Source organism: Rhinoraja longicauda, chromosome 8, assembly GCF_053455715.1.
Source record: "Rhinoraja longicauda isolate Sanriku21f chromosome 8, sRhiLon1.1, whole genome shotgun sequence".
Classification (NCBI taxonomy): Eukaryota; Metazoa; Chordata; class Chondrichthyes; order Rajiformes; family Arhynchobatidae; genus Rhinoraja; species Rhinoraja longicauda.
The window spans coordinates 72,163,335-72,182,959 of NC_135960.1; the positions used below are offsets into that span (position 1 = coordinate 72,163,335).

At 46.6% G+C, this 19,625-nt stretch overlaps 1 protein-coding gene across 1 annotated transcript; it reads left to right on the forward strand.

Annotated features, from left to right (window-relative positions):
* Window positions 1–3,111: 3,111 nt before the first annotated feature.
* LOC144596390 (gamma-crystallin S-1-like) lies at window positions 3,112–16,383 on the forward strand. The gene is made up of 5 exons (XM_078404638.1): window positions 3,112–3,196; window positions 13,289–13,320; window positions 13,417–13,676; window positions 15,793–16,091; window positions 16,249–16,383. The coding sequence occupies exons 1-4, from the start codon at window positions 3,112–3,114 to the stop codon at window positions 16,079–16,081; spliced, it is 666 nt and encodes a 221-aa protein (XP_078260764.1). The 3' UTR covers window positions 16,082–16,091; window positions 16,249–16,383.
* The last annotated feature ends 3,242 nt before the right edge of the window (window positions 16,384–19,625 follow it).

Sequence of the window (19,625 nt, forward strand, 5' to 3'; positions counted from 1 at the left end):
AACTTATATTTGAGGGCTGCGATTTTATTATGTATTTCAATAGAGGGAGCGATGGCATTTGTTATGTCTAACTGTTTTATCTGACTTTCTAGGTCATGTTGTTCAACCCGCTTCTTCTTGTTTTGAGACGCTTGAAAGGCAATGATACATCCTCTCACAAACGCTTTAAATGTTTCCCAAAGCAGGGACGCAGGTGTTTCAGGGAGGTCATTTGCGTTAAAAAAAAGTTTCAAATTGCGATTTAAGATAGTCATAACATGCTTTTTCATTTAAGATTTGAGGATTAAATCTCCAATTGGTCTGTTTCCCCGTTACTCCTTGGAGTTTTACCCTAAATGTTAAAGGGGCATGATCGGATATAATAATATTATGATATTTTGAATTATACGTATAAGGAATAAGTTTGGAGTCCACCAAGAAATAGTCAATTCTTGAGTAAGTTTTATGCACTGGTGAATAAAATGAATACTCTCGGCCTGAAGGGTTTTCAATTCTCCAAACATCTTTTATATTTGCACTATTTATATAAGAGTTTAATAATTCACACGACTTGGATTTTGTTTTCCTTTGAGTTGACGATCTATCCAAATAAGGATCTAATGTACAATTTAAATCTCCTCCAATTATCAAGTTATATTGTCCAAATTCTGGAATGGTATTAAATATATTTTTTTTAAATAAAGGATTATCAAAATTTGGTGCATAGACATTCACCAATATCAATTTTGTAGAATATAGTTCTCCCACTAATATAACATATCTACCTTCCGTGTCGACTATAGAGGAAGTATGTATAAATGGTATACCCTTACGAATTAAAATGGCAACACCTCTTGATTTAAAGGGAAATGATGAGTGAAATTATTTATCAATCCATTTGCCTTTCAATCTATTATGTGCTACATTTTTTAGATGAGTTTCCTGAAGGAACATTATATCAGCATCAATAGATTTTAAATGTGAAAGTACTTTACCTTTTTTAATTGGTTCATTAATACCCTTGACAATCCAACTACAAAATGTAATACCTTTACCCCCTGTTTTCCTAGTAGTATCTTGCATCTTAACCGATAAATAGTCTATAATAAAGCAAATGGCCTGGCACCCGAACTACAACATTTTTCTTGAATGAAGGGTGGATGATCTTTTGTACTACTTAGAATGTCTCCCGGAAATATCTCCCAAAGGTATATAAATTCTGAAAAATGACATAATAATAAAAATTGAATCTAAAAAAAAAATCAATATATAAAAGGTTAAAAGAGTGCAGGAAAAAAGAAGAAACAACTAAAACTACAACTACAATTAGTGCAGTTAGTGATAGCCACCCTAAGGTGGCAAAAAATCTAAGGACTTCCGTGGGATGTAAAAAAAAAATGATACTAGCTCCGTTTTTTAACGAAGTTGTTGTTTTTTTAATTTTTTATAAAAGAGAGTTAAACGGGGCAGGCCCGAAACTAATTAGTCTATAATAAATCGATTTTTCTGTCTAAGGTATATTAATTAAGTGTTCGAAGTAAAGTTTACATAAATCAAATATTACTTGTACTTCTTATTAGTAATGATTAATAAAAATATATATGTTTTTTGATTAATAGTAATTAGTTACGGTTAATATTCGTATAATATATACACTAAGCTTAAATCTTTAGATTTTAATATTTTAAAGTCCAATCAGTTGTCTGCCAATTAATAAAGCCGTGAAGTCATATTCAACCCTTCAGCGACCTTTCGATCTCCCGAGCGAATTCCAGTGCTTTATTGTGGTCAGTAAAAAAGGATTCTATTTGATTGTAGGTAACTCGAAGTTTTGCTGGATACAACATACCAAATCTGAGCGCTGGGATCTTCCTAAGAATAGATCTTGACTCATTGAACAGTGCTCTTTTCTTGACCACCTCAGCAGGGTAATCTCTGAAGATGCGAATCTCATCGCCTTGAAATGATAAAGTTCTGTTACTAGCAATTCTCGACAGCATATCTTCTAAAACGTGAGCATTATGCACCCTCAGTATCAAATGCCTTGGAGGGGCGTTAGCACCTGGCCGTGCTCTCAGTGCTCTGTGGGCTCGATCCCGCAAGGGCTTTGAATCCATTTTCAAAACTTCTTGTAACAGCTCAGCAGTAAAGTCACGAAGGTTTTTATCTTTCTCTTTACCTTCTTTAACTCCAAGAATTCTTACATTTTGTCGTTTAGAATGACCCTCTAGGTCAGTACATTTTTCAGTTAATTTCATCAATAAATCAGATAAACGCTGAGTCTCCGTCAATACTGATTTTGTTGTTTCAGCACTCGTCTCGGCTAAAGTTTCCAACTCACCTATAGCCTCATCATGTTGTTGTATTGACTCAGTGATGTGGTTCATCTTACCGGAAAAATCAGAGTCCAACGTTTGTAGCTTGGCGGTTACTTCCTCCATGTGTTCATTCATGATTTCACATATTTCAGCCTTTGATGTAGCCAACTGATCCTTAATAATAGTAGATAGTATTTCCCCCTTCATTCCTTTAAGCGATACTAATTCAACTTTCATCTCTTGGAGTTCAACTGTCATATTTGTTACTTGAGACTTCATACCTGAAAGCTCCTCACCAACAACGCTACGAAATTCTTCCAAACCAATTGTTTTTGGCTGTGGATTCCGGGTTCGTTTGGAGGTTTCTTCCTGAGTCAACGCTGAAGTTTGGGCTGCAGCAAAGGCTTCCATCTGTCCTGGTTCTTCTTCTTCCAACAGTCTTGTTCTAACCGTTCCTTTTTTAACGGTTTTTAACGGGGGGGTGCGACTTGTCGACATTTACTATTAAAAGTCGCGATCTGATGACGTCACCCACCCTTCGTTGAGAATTGCCGGTAAGTTGCAACGGGCCCGTCCCGTTCCTCTCTTCTTAGATCGAAATGTTCACGGAGCTAGTTGGCGTGCGACTTACTCAGTCCATAGCGCCACCGGAAGTGAGTTTCGTTACATTTTTAAAGTAATTAACTTAATAAACTTTAATAAATGCGCTCCCCACACCCGCGCAGCAGTCCCGGGAGGACCGGCGCCCGTCCCGGCGTGCCCCGTGCCTGACCTTCCTCCCATGGTGCAGTGCGGCAGCAGAGGGTCAAATAAGATGGCCGCTGGCAGGACGAACATGCGGCAGCGCCCTGCGGCCGCTCTCCAGCTGCTGGACACCACGATGGCCACCGAGGGCCGGGGTGAGTGGCTCCCTATCCCATTTCGTCTCCCCCCTCGCCCGCCCCTGGCCCTGGGGGTGACTCCCTGGCCGGCAATGGGTCCACGGGTCGTCAGTTGGGGGAGGGTTGCCGGGCCTGCAGGAGAGGCTTGGACCCAACAGGGGTTGCCGGGCCCGCAGGAGAGGCTTGGACCCACAGCGGTTGCTGGGCCTGCAGGAGAGGCTTGGACCCAACAGGGGTTGCCGGGCCTGCAGGAGAGGCTTGGACCCAACAGGGGTTGCCGGGCCCGCAGGAGAGGCTTGGACCCACAGCGGTTGCTGGGCCTGCAGGAGAGGCTTGGACCCAACAGGGGTTGCCGGGCCTGCAGGAGAGGCTTGGACCCAACAGGGGTTGCTGGGCCTGCAGGAGAGGCTTGGACCCAACAGGGGTTGCCGGGCCTGCAGGAGAGGCTTGGACCCAATGGGTCCACGGCTTGCCTAGTGGAAAATAAAATTGGAGATTGAGATAATTACAATTCACCCCAGCATTCTGACATTATCACTGAATGCGACAGGCAGAGTTAACCTCACAGGGAAAGTATTATGTACAAACAAACAACTGCAGATGCTGGCTAATACACATAAGGAAAGGGTCAGGCAGCATCTATGAACATGGATAGGTGACGTTTCACAGAGTGGTGTGGTAACTCAGCGGGTCAGGCAGCATCTGTGGAGAACATGGATAGGTGACGTTTCACAGAGTGCTGGAGTAACTCAGCGGGTCAGGCAGCATCTGTGGAGAACATGGATAGGTGACGTTTCACAGAGTGCTGGAGAAACTCAGTGGGTCAGGCAGCATCTCTGGAGAACATGGATAGGTGATGTTTCGATTCGAAACCCTTCTTCAGACAGTTTTACGGACATTCTTTCTCATCTCCCATTCAAACAAAGTACTGGGAGATTCACCAGCTGCTGTCCCACACAACCCGAGGCTGAAAGGGAAGTATTGCCAGTGAGAAGGCCAACACCCCACAGGCAATACTTCCCTTTAACCTAGTGAACCTACGCTGCACTGCCTCAATTGAAACATATAAGATAATTAGGGGATTGGACACATTAGAGGCAGGAAACATGTTCCCAATGTTGGGGGAGTCCAGAACAAGGGGCCACAGTTTAAGAATAAGGGGTAGGCCATTTAGAACGGAGATGAGGAAGAACTTTTTCAGTCAGAGAGTGGTGAAGGTGTGGAATTCTCTGCCTCAGAAGGCAGTGGAGGCCAGTTCGTTGGATGCTTTCAAGAGAGAGCTGGATAGAGCTCTTAAGGATAGCGGAGTGAGGGGGTATGGGGAGAAGGCAGGAACGGGGTACTGATTGAGAGTGATCAGCCATGATCACATTGAATGGCGGTGCTGGCTCGAAGGGCTGAATGGCCTCCTCCTGCACCTATTGTCTATTGTGTATTGTCTATTGTCTATTGACCAGCTTCCTCAATTTAGGAGACCGAAACTGCACATAATACTCCAGATGTAATAATAATAATAATAATGATGCATTACATTTATATAGCGCTATTCAAACACTCAAAGACGCTTTACAGGGATTACTAGAACATAGAGAAGGAAATAAATAGATAAATAAGTAAACGAACAGAGAAAGGAGACAGAAGGTGAGGTGACCTTCAGTGGTTGAAGGCAGTGCTGAACAGGTGAGACTTCAGTGATGTTTTGAATGTGGTGAGTGAGGAGGAGTCTCTGACGGTTTGGGGTAGTGAGTTCCAGAGGGTGGGAGCAGCGATGGAGAAAGCCCTGTCCCCCCAGGATCTGAGTTTGGTCCGGATGGGGGGGACAGGAGGTTGGCAGCAGCAGAGCGGAGGGTGCAGGTGGGAGTGTGTCTGTGGAGGAGGTCAGTCAGGTAGGATGGGGCCAGGTTATGGAGGGCTTTGTAGGTCATGAGGAGGATTTTGTACTGGATTCTCTGGGGGATGGGGAGCCAGTGGAGTTTGTAAAGGACGGGGGTGATATGGTCACGGATCGGGGATTGGGTGAGTAGACGGGCAGCGGAGTTTTGAATGTATTGAAGTTTACTGATGATTTTTGAGGGTGAGCCATAGAGGAGGCTGTTGCAGTAGTCCTGACGGGAGGTGATGAAGGCGTGGATGAGGGTTTCTGCAGCTGTGGAGGAGAGGGATGGACGGAGACGGGCGATGTTTTTGAGGTGGAAGAAGGCTGTCTTGGTGATGTGTTTGTCGAAGGAGAGGGTTTGATCAAAGATGATTCCAAGATTCCGGATGCGAGAGGAGGTGGATACTGGGAGACCATCAATATTGAGGATGAAGTTTTGGCTGGATTTGGTGAGCGTTTTTGGACCAATGATGATGATTTCGGATTTGTTGCAGTTGAGTTTGAGGAAATTTGATTGAAGCCAAGATTTTATTTCAGTGATGCAGTTTGTCAGTGTAGAGTGTGTGGTGGTGGAGATTGACTTGGTGGAGATGAGGAGCTGGATATCATCGGCGAAGCAGTGGAAGTTGAGACCATGATGGCGGATTAATTGACCAAGGGGGAACAGGTAGAGGATGAAGAGGAGGGGCCCAAGGACTGAGCCTTGGGGGACACCTTGGGGGAGGGGAGCGGTGGGAGATTTACAGTTGTTAATGGAGATGAACTGGTGCCTGCCGGAGAGGTAAGATTTGATCCAGGATAGGGCTGTGCCGCTGATGTTAAAGGAGGTTTCAAGTCGGGTGAGGAGAATGGAGTGATTTATGGTGTCAAAGGCGGCGCTGAGGTCAAGTAGGATGAGGATGTTGAGGTTGCTAGCGTCAGAGGAGAGGAAAAGGTCGTTGGTGATTTTGAGGAGTGCAGTTTCAGTACTGTGGTTGGAACGGAATCCGGATTGGAAAGTTTCATACAGGTTATTGGCAGAGAGGTGGTATTTGAGTTGAGAAGCTACAGCACGTTCTAAAACTTTGGACAGAAAGGGTAGATTGGAGATTGGTCTGAAGTTGTTTGGGGTGTCAGGGTTGAGTCCAGATTTTTTCAGAATGGGGGTGACAGCAGCGATTTTGAGGGATGGCGGGACGATGCCAGTGGACAGGGAGGAGTTTATTGTTGCAGTGATAAGTGGAGAGAGAGCAGGAAGGCAGGCCTTGACAAAGCTGGAGGGGATGGGGTCCAGAGAGCAGGTGGCAGTTTTTATTCCTGTGAAGAGGTCAGAGAGGTCGGTGGTGGAGACTGGGGAGAACTGAGGCAGGGGTTGACAGGATAAGGGGGAGCAGGTGGTTTGAGGGGGAACAGGTGCGTTGGTGGTTAAGGTGCTGTAGATGCTGTCTATTTTGCTTTGGAAGAATGAAAGGAAAGAGGTGCATTTGTCAACTGTGAATGATTGGGAGATGGTGTCCAGGGGGCTGAGGTGTTTGTTTATTGTAGAGAAGAGTGCTTTTGGGTTTCCGGAGCCAGAGTGAATTATTTGAGAGTAGTAGGTGGAGTGGGCGCGGGAGAGGGCATCTTTGTATTGCTGCAGGTGGTCTTTGTAGGCTTGGGAGTGAATTGTGAGACCTGTTTTGTTGCGGAGTCTTTCAAGTTGGCGGGCATGAGTTTTCATCATGCGGAGTTCGGGGGTAAACCAGGGAGTAGAGTGGGTGAAGGAAACTGTTTTGGTTTTTATAGGTGCAAGCTGGTCGAGGCAGGAGGAGAGAGATGTGGTCTTACCAGGGCCCTATACAACTGCAGAAGGACCTCTTTACTCCTATACTCAACTCCTCTCGTTTACATTCAACATGAAGTTCAAATTTTGATTTCACCCTGCATTCTCTAGCAGGGAGGGGCGCACAGTTCACCAGACCACTCAACGAAAGGGTGATGTGAATCACTCTCCAAGGTCACTGTCAATAATGAATGATCCCAGAGATGGGTTGGTGCTAAATGAAGCTCTCTCTACACCGGTCCATTACACACTCCCAGGGCAGGGGTTAGACACAGAGTGAAGCTCCCTCTACACCGGTCCATTACACACTCCCAGGGCAGGGGTTAGACACAGAGTGAAGCTCCCTCTACACCGGTCCATTACACACTCCCAGGGCAGGGGTGAGACACAGAGTGAAGCTCCCTCTACACCGGTCCATTACACACTCCCAGGGCAGGGGTTAGACACAGAGTGAAGCTCCCTCTACACCGGTCCATTACACACTCCCAGGGCAGGGGTTAGACACAGAGTGAAGCTCCCTCTACACCGGTCCATTACACACTCCCAGGGCAGGGGTTAGACACAGAGTGAAGCTCCCTCTACACTGTCCCAGGGCAGGGGTTAGACACAGAGTGAAGCTCTCTCTACACTGTCCCAGGGCAGGGGTTAGACACAGAGTGAAGCTCCCTCTACACTGTCCCAGGGCAGGGGTTAGACACAGAGTGAAGCTCCCTCTACACTGTCCCAGGGCAGGGGTTAGATACAGGGCAATAGAAACAAACAACTACAGATGCTGCTTTACACCAAAGATCGACACTAAATGCTGGAGTGGCTCAGGGGGTCAGGCAGCATCTCTGGAGAAAAAGGACAGGTGACGTTTCGGGTCGGGACTGAAAGTAGGGGTGGGGGGCTGGGAGTGGTGGGGGGGGGGGAGAGATGGAGGCGAGAAAAGACCAGGACTAATCAGGGGCGGCCACAATGACCTCAGGCAGGATGGGTCCCTGGTGGGCCCATTGTTGGCTGGGGAAGGTGTGATCTCGAGAGGGAAACAAAATGGAGAGCTGAGTTAAATGATTAGTGGGGAGAAAGGAGGCAAGGGGGATAGACAATAAACAATAGGTGCAGGAGGAGGCCATTCGGTCCTTCGAGCCAGCACCGCCATTCAATGTGATCATGGCTGATCATTCTCAATCAGTACCCCGTTCCTGCCTTCTCCCCATACCCCCTGACTCCGCTATCCTTAAGAGCTCTATCTAGCTCTCTCTTGAATGCATTCAGAGAATTGGCCTCCACTGCCTTCTGAGGCAGAGAATTCCACAGATTCACAACTCTCTGACTGAAAAAGTTTTTCCTCATCTCAGTTCGAAATGGCCTACCCCTTATTCTTAAACTGTGGCCCCTTGTTCTGGACTCCCCCAACAGGGATGGGGGAAGGGGAGGGGATTGGAGGTGCAAGTTACTTAAAATGAGAGAATTCAACGTCTGTACCGTTGGTTTGTAAGCTACCTCGGCGAAATACGAGCTGCTGTTCCTCCAATTTACATGTGGCCTTACATTGGCAATGGTGGAGGCCCAAAATAGGAAGGTCAGAGTGGGAATGGGAGGGGCAGTTGAAACGGTTGCTGACAGGAGATTCCATGGGTCTCGTGGGTGAGGTGCAGTGTGAATCTCCTTCGACATTGACATTTCACACACTTTCAGGGCGGGGGTTAGATACAGAGTGACGCTCCGTCTAAACACTGTGGCGTGGGGCCGAAGAAGCCCTGGTTGGGTTGCTCCTGGGCCTGGGGGCCAAGCTGGCCATCCGCCAGTCTTGGCGCCAAGCGGAACAGCGCTGTCCACGGGCACCCTGGGGGATTCCCGGGACCACTGGGTACCGCGGGGGCTGGATGCACCCTGGGCAAGGAGGGTAAGATAGTTGTATAACAGTTTACTGTGTGTCCTGTATTACGGTGGTGGGTTCTGTTTTGCTTTTAGGGTATTGTATATATTATTTTAATATACGAATAAATATTTTTGATTAATTTACAAAAAAACACTGACCCGTCACGCACTCCCTTCCCCTCCCCTTCCCAGATCTCCCTCTATCTTCCTGTCTCCACCTATATCCTTCCTTTGTCCCGCCCCCCTGACATCAGTCTGAAGAAGGGTCTCGACCCGAAACGTCACCCATTCCTTCTCTCACGAGATGCTGCCTGACCCGCTGAGTTACTCCAGCATTTTGTGAATAAATACACTCCCAAAGCACGGATGAGACTGGGATTACCTCCGCTCCGTTGGAATTGCTCATTGGACCCACGGCCCGGGTCCCTTCCTGAGAGCCGGCCCCACGCAATATGAGCCGCCTTTCCCAGATGCCCAGCGTGCCGTTCCGTGACGCGGAGAGGCGCGTCATGTACAGGCTGCTCCTGCACACTCTCCACTTCCTCGCCCTCGTCTTCCGTCTGGACACGCCCTGGTGGTCCGTGTTACCACCTGACGGCGGGAGCGGTCCCCAGTGGAGGTCTCTCTATAAGGGGGTCCTCCCGCTTTACATCGGGGACCTGGGGTGGAGAATGTTGCATAAGGCTGTGGCCTGTAACAGATACTTGAGCCGGTTCACGGTCTCGTCAGCCGCCTGTCACTTCTGCGGCGAGGAGGAGACCGTGTGCCGTTTGTATATAGAGTGCGTGAGGTTGCAGCCCCTGTTCCAGTATCTGAAGGGGCTGCTCCTCGTGTTCTGGCTCCATTTTAGCCCCACGCTGCTGATATTTGGGCACCCGGTACAGAGGGGGGAGGGTCAGGAGGGAGGAGGGGGTCTCCCTGTTGGTCTGCTCCTGGGCCTGGCCAAGATGGCCATCCGCGGGTCCAGGCAGCGGGCAGTCGACGGCCTCACAGAGGTCGGCTGCCTGCCCCTGTTCCGGGCTTACGTCCGTGCCCGCGTGTCCCTGGAGAGGGAACACGTACACGCGGTGTCCACGGGGACTCTGGAGGCTGGTCCGGGAACGCTGGTCGCCGCGGGGGGGTCGAATGTATTGTTGACAGAGATGGCGAGATTTTAATGTGACAATTGTTGTGTTTTGTACACTGCCGATACAGGCGGCTTTTGATCTGATCGCGTTACCACTTTGTATCTTTGTCGTGTTTTTTGGAATAAAGCATTTGTAATAATTTTTTAAAAAGCACGGGTGGGACACTGAGTGATTCAGAGTGAAGCTCTCTGTAAACCTGACTCAGCAAGTTGTCCAAGCCCGTCATTACACCAGTGCACAGCTATTTATCTTCAGCATCCACGAGCGGGGAAAAAAACGGAATCATTGTCCAGTTCGGACTCTGGTCAGCAACTTTTTAAATGAGCCAGAAGTGAGGAGAGAGTACAACGATTTAGATGGTGCAGTGGTATGTACAGTACAAACACCCCTCTGAATTGCACAGAATTGCAACGTGAAGGTTTGTTACGTAGAGTCCCCCTCGCTGGGTCACAACACTGCAGGTCCACCAACACATTCTATCTTCCTGTACAGCTCTTGTGAAGTGCTCCAATCCCCAGTGCATTAGCACGCACTGTGAGTCGGAGGAGGCCTGCCTCTGTGTCAGATGGTTACAGGTTCCACTACCACTGCTTTGTTCAGTGTAGTTTAGAGATACTGTGTGGAAACAGGCTCTCTAGCCCAACCAGTCCGCGTCGACCAGCGATCACCCGCTCACAATGGTTCTATCCTGTACACTGCAGGAACAATGTTCCCAATGTTGGGGCAGTCCAGAACCAGGGCCCACACAGTCTGAGAATAAAGGGGAGGCCATTTAAAACTGAGATGAGAAAAAACTTTTCACCCAGAGAGTTGTGAGTTTGTGGAATTCTCTGTCACAGAAGGCAGTGGAGGCCAATTCACTGGATGAATTTGAAAGAGAGTAAGATAGAGCTCTAGGGGCTAGTGGAATCAAGGGATATGGGGAGAAGGCAGGCACGGGTTACTGATTGTGGATGATCAGCCATGATCACAATGAATGGCGATGAAGGGCCAAATGGCCTCCTCCTGCATCTATTTTCTGTTTCTATGTTTCTATCAGGGACATTCTTTCTTACAGAAGCCAATTAACCTACAAACCTTTGGAACGTGAGAGGAAGCTGGAGCACCTGGAGAAAACCCATGCGCTCACTGGGAGAATGTTCAAACCACGTATAGACAGCATCTGTGGTCAGGATCGAGCCTGGGTCTCCAGTCTGTAAGGCACTGTGCTGCCCTATGGTCTTGTAAAGATAAGCTTTAAAGATAAAATTAACCCCAGGGCCCACACCATCGCTGAGATTTAAACCAAAAGACACAAAATAAAGAACTGTAACATATTATCCCAACTTCCATATCCGGTACCCTGACTTACCAAGGCCAGAGTGCCAGAAACTGTCCTTATCACCCTATCTACCTGTGATGCCACTTTCAAGGAACTATGTAGGTGTACTCCGAGATCCCTCTGCTCCATAACACTTCCCAGGGATCTATCATTCACTGTGTAGGTCCTGCTAGGGTTGCCATCTTTCTCACTCCCAAATAAGGGACAATCACCCCACCTCACCCAGTCAGCGGCCACATGCTCCCGCTCCACCAATGGCGGCCACCCGGGCCGGGAGGGGGTTGCTACGCAATCTCCGTTAGGCGGCGCCCGGGCTTCCGGGCCTACACTGTCCGGGCCTACTGCGGCCCCTGGGCTTACAGTGACCAGGCCTACAGTGTCTGGGCCTACAGTGTCCGGGCCTACAGCGCCCCCCCGGGCCTAATATGAGACAAGGGCGGTCCCGTACAGGACAAACCAATTTAGCCCAATATAGAGGATGTCCTGGCTAATACAGGACAGTTGGCAACCCTTGGTACTGCCCATGTTAGACTTCCCCTTCGACTTATCTGCATTAAACTTCATTAGCCATTCCTCAGCCCATTTGCCCAGCTGCTCAGGATAATGCTGTGATGTAATGATAACCATCTGCACTCTCTAGGGTACCACCTACTTTAGCATCATCTGCACGCTCAGTAATCATGTCTTGTACATTCTCATCCAAATCATTGATATAAACCACAAACAGCACCGATTCCTGAGGCACACCATTCGTCAAAGGCCTCCAGTCTGAAAAAATCCCCTCTGTGACTGCCCACTGTTCTCTCCACCCAGCCTATCCTCTACCCAGTTAGCTTGCTTTCCCAGGCTCCCATGCGATCTAACCTTCCCGAGCAACCTACAATGCGGAACTTTATTAAAGGCCTTGCTGTTGTCAAGGACCTCTATTCACCCACTTTACTTCAAGCATTCATCAGAAATCATTTTGCACGCACACAATCCACGATCAGGGGCGGCACAGTGGCGCAGCGGTAGAGTTGCTGCCTCACAGCGCCCGAGACTCGGCTTCGATCCTGACTATGGTTACTGTCTGTACGGAGTTTGTACGTTCTCCCCGTGACCTGCGAGGGTTTTCTCCGAGATCTTCAGTTTTCTCTCACACTCCAAAGACGTACAGGTTTGTAGGTTAGTTGGCTTGGTATAAGTGTAAATTGTAAATTGTCCCTGGTGGATGTGTAGGATAGTGTTAGTGTGCGGGGATCGATGGTCAAGTCGTCAAGTTTATTTGTCACATACACATAAATGTGCAGTGAAATGAAACATTACCCACAGTCCAACAATAAGAGCAATACAAATAAGCAATAACACACACAATCACAAACCAACACCAAACAAAAAGAAACATCCATCACAGTGAGTCTCCTCCAGTCCCCTCCTCACTGTGATGGAAGGCCAGAATGTCTTTTCTCTTCCCCTGCCGTCTTCTCCCGCGGTCAGGCTGTTGAAGTTCCCACGTTCCAGGCCGCGCCGGACGGTGAAAGGTCCGCAGCGAGCCGACCCAAGCCCCGCGATCCGGGGCGGGCGAAGACACCGCCACTGCCACTGCCGCTGCCCGTCGGGGCAGTCGTGGCTCCCGACATTGAAGCCCCCGCCAAGCAGAGAAAAATCCGGCAGCCTATTTCAGCCCACGCCGGACGGTGACTCGATGGGCCGAAGGGCCTGATTCCGTGCTGTATCTCTAAACTACACTAATCTAATTTAATCTTACTATTATACACAACTTGTCACGTACAAATTCATTAATAAAATAATCGGCTACCGTAATGTTTGACATAATGCAGATTTGAGCAGTCAACCACAATATGATTCATCAAATGATATGAAGCAGGAATCGGAGCAGTGGATGCTCCAGAACGCTTTTGTTCAGATTACAAACAAAGTGACATGAAAACAAAATGGGGAGAATCAATGACACATCAGGTGTCTTTCGAATGCTTCTCTTCCATCATTGCAGTGTGTGGTTATTTTTCCGCTGATTTTCAGTAGTGATTCATTGTCATGACAAAAGAAAAGCTCATTGATGTCTTTATTTTGCGCACTATATAAATACCGAGCGACATGAGGCAGTGAAACATTCAGTCAGTTTCGAACCTCGCTGGACTCAACATGGGAAAGGCAAGGGGAACTCAGTGTTTTTGCATTCTATTGCATTGCATATCTCCTGGGATGAACTGTTAACTGACAGACTTTTTTTTTCCCCTCTCCCCGCAGGTCATCTTCTACGAGGACAGGAACTTCCAGGGCCGGCACTATGAGTGCAGCACTGACTGTGCTGATCTGTCTCCTTACTTCAGCCGCTGTAACTCCATCCGTGTGGACAGCGACTGGTGGGTGGCGTACGAGAAACCCAACTACATGGGGTACCAGTATGTCCTGAACAGGGGGGAGTATCCTGACTACCAGCGCTGGATGGGATTCAACGACAACATCAGGTCCTGCCGCACCTACCCCCACGTGAGTGATAATTTAATGTGCTATATGCAGTACCCGGTGCTGATCATTGTGTTTGTAGATTGAGTTACGTAGAAACATACAAACATAGAAAGTAGGGGCAGGAGGAGGCCATATGGCCCTTCGAGCCAGCACCGCCATTCATTGTGATCATGGTTGATCATCCACAATCAGTAACCCGTGCCTGCCTTCTCCCCATATCCCTTGATCCCACTAGCCCCCAGAGCTCTATCTAACTCTCTTTTAAATTCATCCAGTGAATTGGCCTCCACTGCCCTCTGTGGCAAAGAATTCCACAAATCCACAACTCTCTGGGTGAAAAAGTTTTTTCTCATCTCAGTTTTAAATGGCCTCCCCTTTATTCTCAGACTGTGGCCCCTGGTTCTGGACTCCCCCAACATTGGGAACATTTGAGTTCCTCAATGGTAATTCTTCAGCTGTCATTTCTTTCCTGATTGGGTTAGCAACTGTTGAATGTTTGAAAGCACTAGACCTGTGCTCGCTGGAGTTTAGAAGGACAAGGGGGAAACCTCATTGAAACTTACCGAATAGTGAAAGGCTTGGATAGAGTGGATGTGGAGAGGATGTTTCCACTAGTGGGAGAGTCTAGGACTAAAGCTCGTGGCTTCAGAATGAAAGGAAGCCCCTTTCGAAAGGAGATGGGAAGGAATTTCTTTAGTCAAAGGGTGGTGAATCTATGAAATTAATTGCCACAGAAGGCTGTGGAGGCCAAGTCAATGGATATTTTTTAGGCAGAGATTGATAGATGCTTGATTAGTACGGGTGTCAGAGGTTATGGGGAGAAGGCAGGAAAATGGGGTTGAGAGGAAGAGATAGATCAGCCATGAACGAATGGTGGAGTAGACTTGATGGGCCGAATGGCCTAATTCTGCTCCTATCACTTATGAGCTTATGAATTTCTCATTGTGTTTGGTCCTTCAAACTGTGCCTGTTTATGTAACGGTTGTAATATGATACTGACTGATATTTTACACAAAGTGACGTTGTAAATTCCAATATAATCTATAGCATTTTTGGAGAGATAATTAAGTTTGTGCCTTCTGCTGGCTACATTAGATTATTGCACGAGTCACAATGATTATGTGGGAAGATTGTTGGTGGAAACATTAATTACACATTGCTGATAAATTTGTTATAAATTAATATGCTCATTCTTATTTTATAAATTTACAGGATATACTAGACTGCATTAACTAATCCTGTAAGGGCAGCTCTTAATCAGACCATTACGTCAAATATATTTGTGAATTTTTGTCGGCTTTTCCCTGCTTATTGCTTCACTTATTTCACTCTTTAAAAGATAAGATTTTATGGCAGTGTAGACAATAGACAATAGACAATAGACAATAGGTGCAGGAGGCCATTCGACCCTTCGAGCCAGCACCGCCATTCAATGTGATCATGGCTGATCATTCTCAATCAGTACCCAGTTCCTGCCTTCTCCCCATACCCCCTGACTCTGCTATCCCTAAGCTCTTTATCTAGCTCTCTCTTGAATGCATTCAGAGAATTGGCCTCCATTGCCTTCTGAGGCAGAGAATTCCACAGGTTCACAAATCTCTGACTGAAAAAGTTTTTCCTCATCTCAGTTCTAAATGGCCTACCCCTTATTCTTAAACTGTGGCCCCTTGCTCTGGACTCCCCCAACATCGGGAACATGTTTCCTGCCTCTAACGTGTCCAACCCCTTAATAATCTTATACGTTTCGATAAGATTCCCTCTCATCCTTCTAAATTCCAGTGTATACAAGCCTAGTCGCTCCAGTCTTTCAACATATGACAGTCCCGCCACACTGCCAACAAGCCTAAAATTCAATTAATTAGTTTAACTGATAAATAGTTTCATCTTTAATCACATTGTTGGTTATACTCCTACATTACACTTCCCACTTTACCTGCACGTACCAAATTAATATTCAAAATATCATTACAAATAACATTGCTTGGCAGCATTTCATCATTGCCAAACCTAACATTGTCACCCTGTCCAGCAGATTATCGCACTTTATCTAGCTTTTTTTAGACTTCAACTAGTCTGGAATATTCCCGTCCTTGTTAGGCTGCTTTCTCATCTTGGACCAAATGTGGATTTGTGTTTGACCCCAATTACAATCAGATTTCTTTTACAGCAACAAGGGGGCAACTACAGGATGAAGATTTACGAGAGACCTGAGTTTGGAGGACAGACGATGGAATTCATGGACGACTGTCCCTCCGTCTACGATCGTTTCCGTTACCGTGACATCCACTCCTGCCAGGTGACGGACGGCCACTGGATCTTCTATGAACAGCCCAACTACAGAGGCCGACAGTACTTCATGAGACCCGGGGAGTACAGGAAATACAATGACTGGGGTGGCTACAACTCCACCATCGGGTCTTTCAGGCGCATGAGGGACTTCTAGATGGTTCTTGGTAACATGATTCTGTCTTTCAGAAATGTTCATAAGAAAAATAAAATCTCAACTGTTGTGTAAAAACTTTTGTGCATATGAATTTTTTGATTTATGTGAAAATCAATAGCTGATGACTGGAAAATTCAGAATTACAATCAATTTTTCTTTGACTTCAGCAAATATTTCAACAATTAAGCCAGATTATAGATCCATGTCAGGTGACGGACGGCCACTGGATCTTCTATGAACAGCCCAACTACAGAGGCCGACAGTACTTCATGAGACCCGGGGAGTACAGGAAATACAATGACTGGGGAGGCTACAACTCCACCATTGGGTCTTTCAGGCGCATGAGGGACTTCTAATCTGCTATTGCATGGCACAAATTTGTTAAAATATTTATCACAATAAAATATCTCTACTCCACTACTGTTTACTTCCTCAACTTTATTGAAAGTTTAAAGATACATGGTCTCTCAAAGGTATCACAAAATGCTGGAGTAACTCAGCGGGTCAGGCAGCATAATGTGTTGTTTAGTTTAGTTTAATTTAGTTTAGAGATACAGCGCGGAAACAGGCCCATCAGCCCACCGTCCACATCGACCAGCGATCCCCGCACACTAACACTATCTGACGCACACTAGGGGCAATTTACACTTATACTAAGCCAACCTGTATGTCTTTGGAGTGTGGAGGAAACCGAAGATCTCGGAGAAAACCCACACAGGTCACGGGGAGAACGTACAAACTCTGTACAGACAGCGCCCGTAGTCGGGATCGAACTCAGGACTCTGGCGCTGCAAGGCAGCAAATCTACCCCTGTGCTGCACTTCATTGTTCTTCATTGTTCTCCCCAAAATGAGTAATCAAAGGTACAAAAATATATTTGGGCTATTTAGAAGTATCACATCAGAGCCAGAGTTGATCTTGCCAACCAATCATATGGATAGACACAAAATACCTAGGTAACTCAGCGGGTCAGGCAGCATCTCTGGAAAACATGGATGGGCGACAATTCAGGCTGGGACCTTTGCACTTTTGAGGCCACCTTCTTTAGATTTAGAGATACAGAGATACAGCGTGGAAAAAGGCCCTTCGGCCCACCGAGTCCGCGCCGCCCAGCGACCCCCCCACATTCACACTATCCTACACACACCAGGGACAATTTTTTTAAAACATTTACCCAGTCAATTAACCTACATACCTGTACGTCTTTGGAGTGTGGGAGGAAACCGAAGATCTCGGAGAAAACCCACGCAGGTCACGGGGAGAACGTACAAACTCCGTACAGACGGCGCCCTTAGTCAGGATCGAACCTGAGTCTCCGGCGCTGCTTTCGCTGTAAGGCAGCAACTCTACCGCTGCTCCACCGTGCGGCCCGGACTGACATGTAACTTGCCTTAGCCTACACGTGCTCGGGTTAGGTCTGATCTCATGGACTTTGACTCCTGATTGCTTTATTCCTTAACAAAAACAACCAGAATTTATGCGGCACTTTACAATTATTAAAAAGTTCCAACGCAGCTCACAGCAGTGTTATCAAATAAAATCTGATAATAAACCACATGATAATATATTGTAGAAACAAGTAATTGCAGATGCTGGTCAATGCACAAAAGGACCAAAACATCATCTCTCCATGTTCTCCAGAGCCTGACCCACTGAATTACTCCAGCACTTTGTGTCCTTTTGATAATAGATTAGGTCAGTTGACCAAACCTTGGGCAAACGTTTTATAAAACAGTGTAAGAGAATAGAGAGATTTGGAGGCCAACAGGTAAACGGAGCAGAATCTCAAATCTAAGATGTAGACAGATAAAAGCACAAATGTCAATATCGGCATGGCAAAAATCTAGGATGGTAAAGACACCAGTATTGGAGGAGGTCAAATATCCGAGAGGTTACATGGATCAGGAGGACAAACGAATAAATTGTAAAGCAAGCACAGGTTTGTTGTTGTTGGGCCATGCTGTGGAGAAGCTATTTTGCGTCTGTGGGCACCAAAGTCAATGGTTGAACAGGTGCATTTGGATACATTGGAATTCCTAAAGAAGCTCAGGTATTCAAGGCTAGTTCTTTCTGCAAACCTTGGACCAGAATCCCTGAAAATCTGAAGGACTTTGGAATCAATAATTCAATGAATGAGATTTACAAATTAACGTATCAGTTGTAAGACGGAGCAATTAATAATTTAAGTCATGGTAAAAGAACTCACACTGCCCAATAAATAAATGACCTCTCGTCAGTCTTTCGATATTTTAATTCTCCAAGAAAATAAGAAAATAAGTATGGAAAAGAAGATAAGCAAAATATTGAAGGGTTTATTAATGTCTCTTTGGTAATGAGGGATATTACTCTATGAAAATGTGAAAGGGAGGAGAAAATATAATTAAAAAAAATTCTCAGTGAACATTGTTAGAACATATTTTAAACAAAATTCCTGGTATTACTCTGAATATCAAGCACTTAAATTACAACACACAAACAAGTACTACTGAGCTGTGAAGTGACATTGTACATCAAGGTGTTTACAATATACCAGGAAGATATTTCAGTTATCCTCTTGTCTTCTTGTCAAGTAATTACAATAAAATATGACTTATCAGATAATTTTAATAAAAATGGGCAAAACATTGTTCGTGTAGCAAGGAACTGCAGATGCTGCTTTAAACCAAAAATAGACACAAAGTGCTGGAGTAACTCAGCGGGTCAGGCAGCATTTCTGGAGAGAAGGAATGGGTGACTTTTTGGGTCGAGACCCTTCTTCAGACTGATTGTTCATTGCCACGCAGATTTTAATACAGGCCGACAATAAAGAATTTGCGGATGAAACAAATTAATTTGCAGAATAAATTGATCTGTGTCATCCTTACAGTTATCGGAGCAATCTTGATTTGGCCTTTGCAAGTATCAAGCATTAATGCCAATCACACATGGATGAATGCAGGGTAAACACCGATGGATAAATGCAGGATAAAGCGTACATTCTGCTGCCCATCTCACAGAGCACCAGAGGCAACTCCAACTATGCTGGAGTAACTCAGCGGCTCAGGCAGCATTTCAGGAGAGAAGGAATGGGTGACGTTTCGGGTCAAGACCCTTCTTCGGGCTGATGTCAAGGGAGGGGGTGGGACAGAGATAGAATGTCGTCGGAGACAGTTAGACTGGTGGGAGAACTGGGAAGGGGAGGGATGGAAAGAGAGGGAAAGCAAGGGCTATTTGAAGTTAGAGAAGTCTACCGTGGGCGGCACGGTAGCGCAGCGGTAGAGTTGCTGCTTTACAGCGAATGCAGCGCCGGAGACTCAGGTTCGATCCTGACTACGGGTGCTGCACTGTAAGGAGTTTGTACGTTCTCCCCGTGACCTGCGTGGGTTTTCTCCGAGATCTTCGGTTTCCTCCCACACTCCAAAGACGTACAGGTATGTAGGTTAATTGGCTGGGTAAATGTAAAAATTGTCCCTAGTGGGTGTAGGATAGTGTTAATGTACGGGGATCACTGGGCGGCACGGACTTGGAGGGCCGAAAAGGCCTGTTTCCGGCTGTAGATATATGA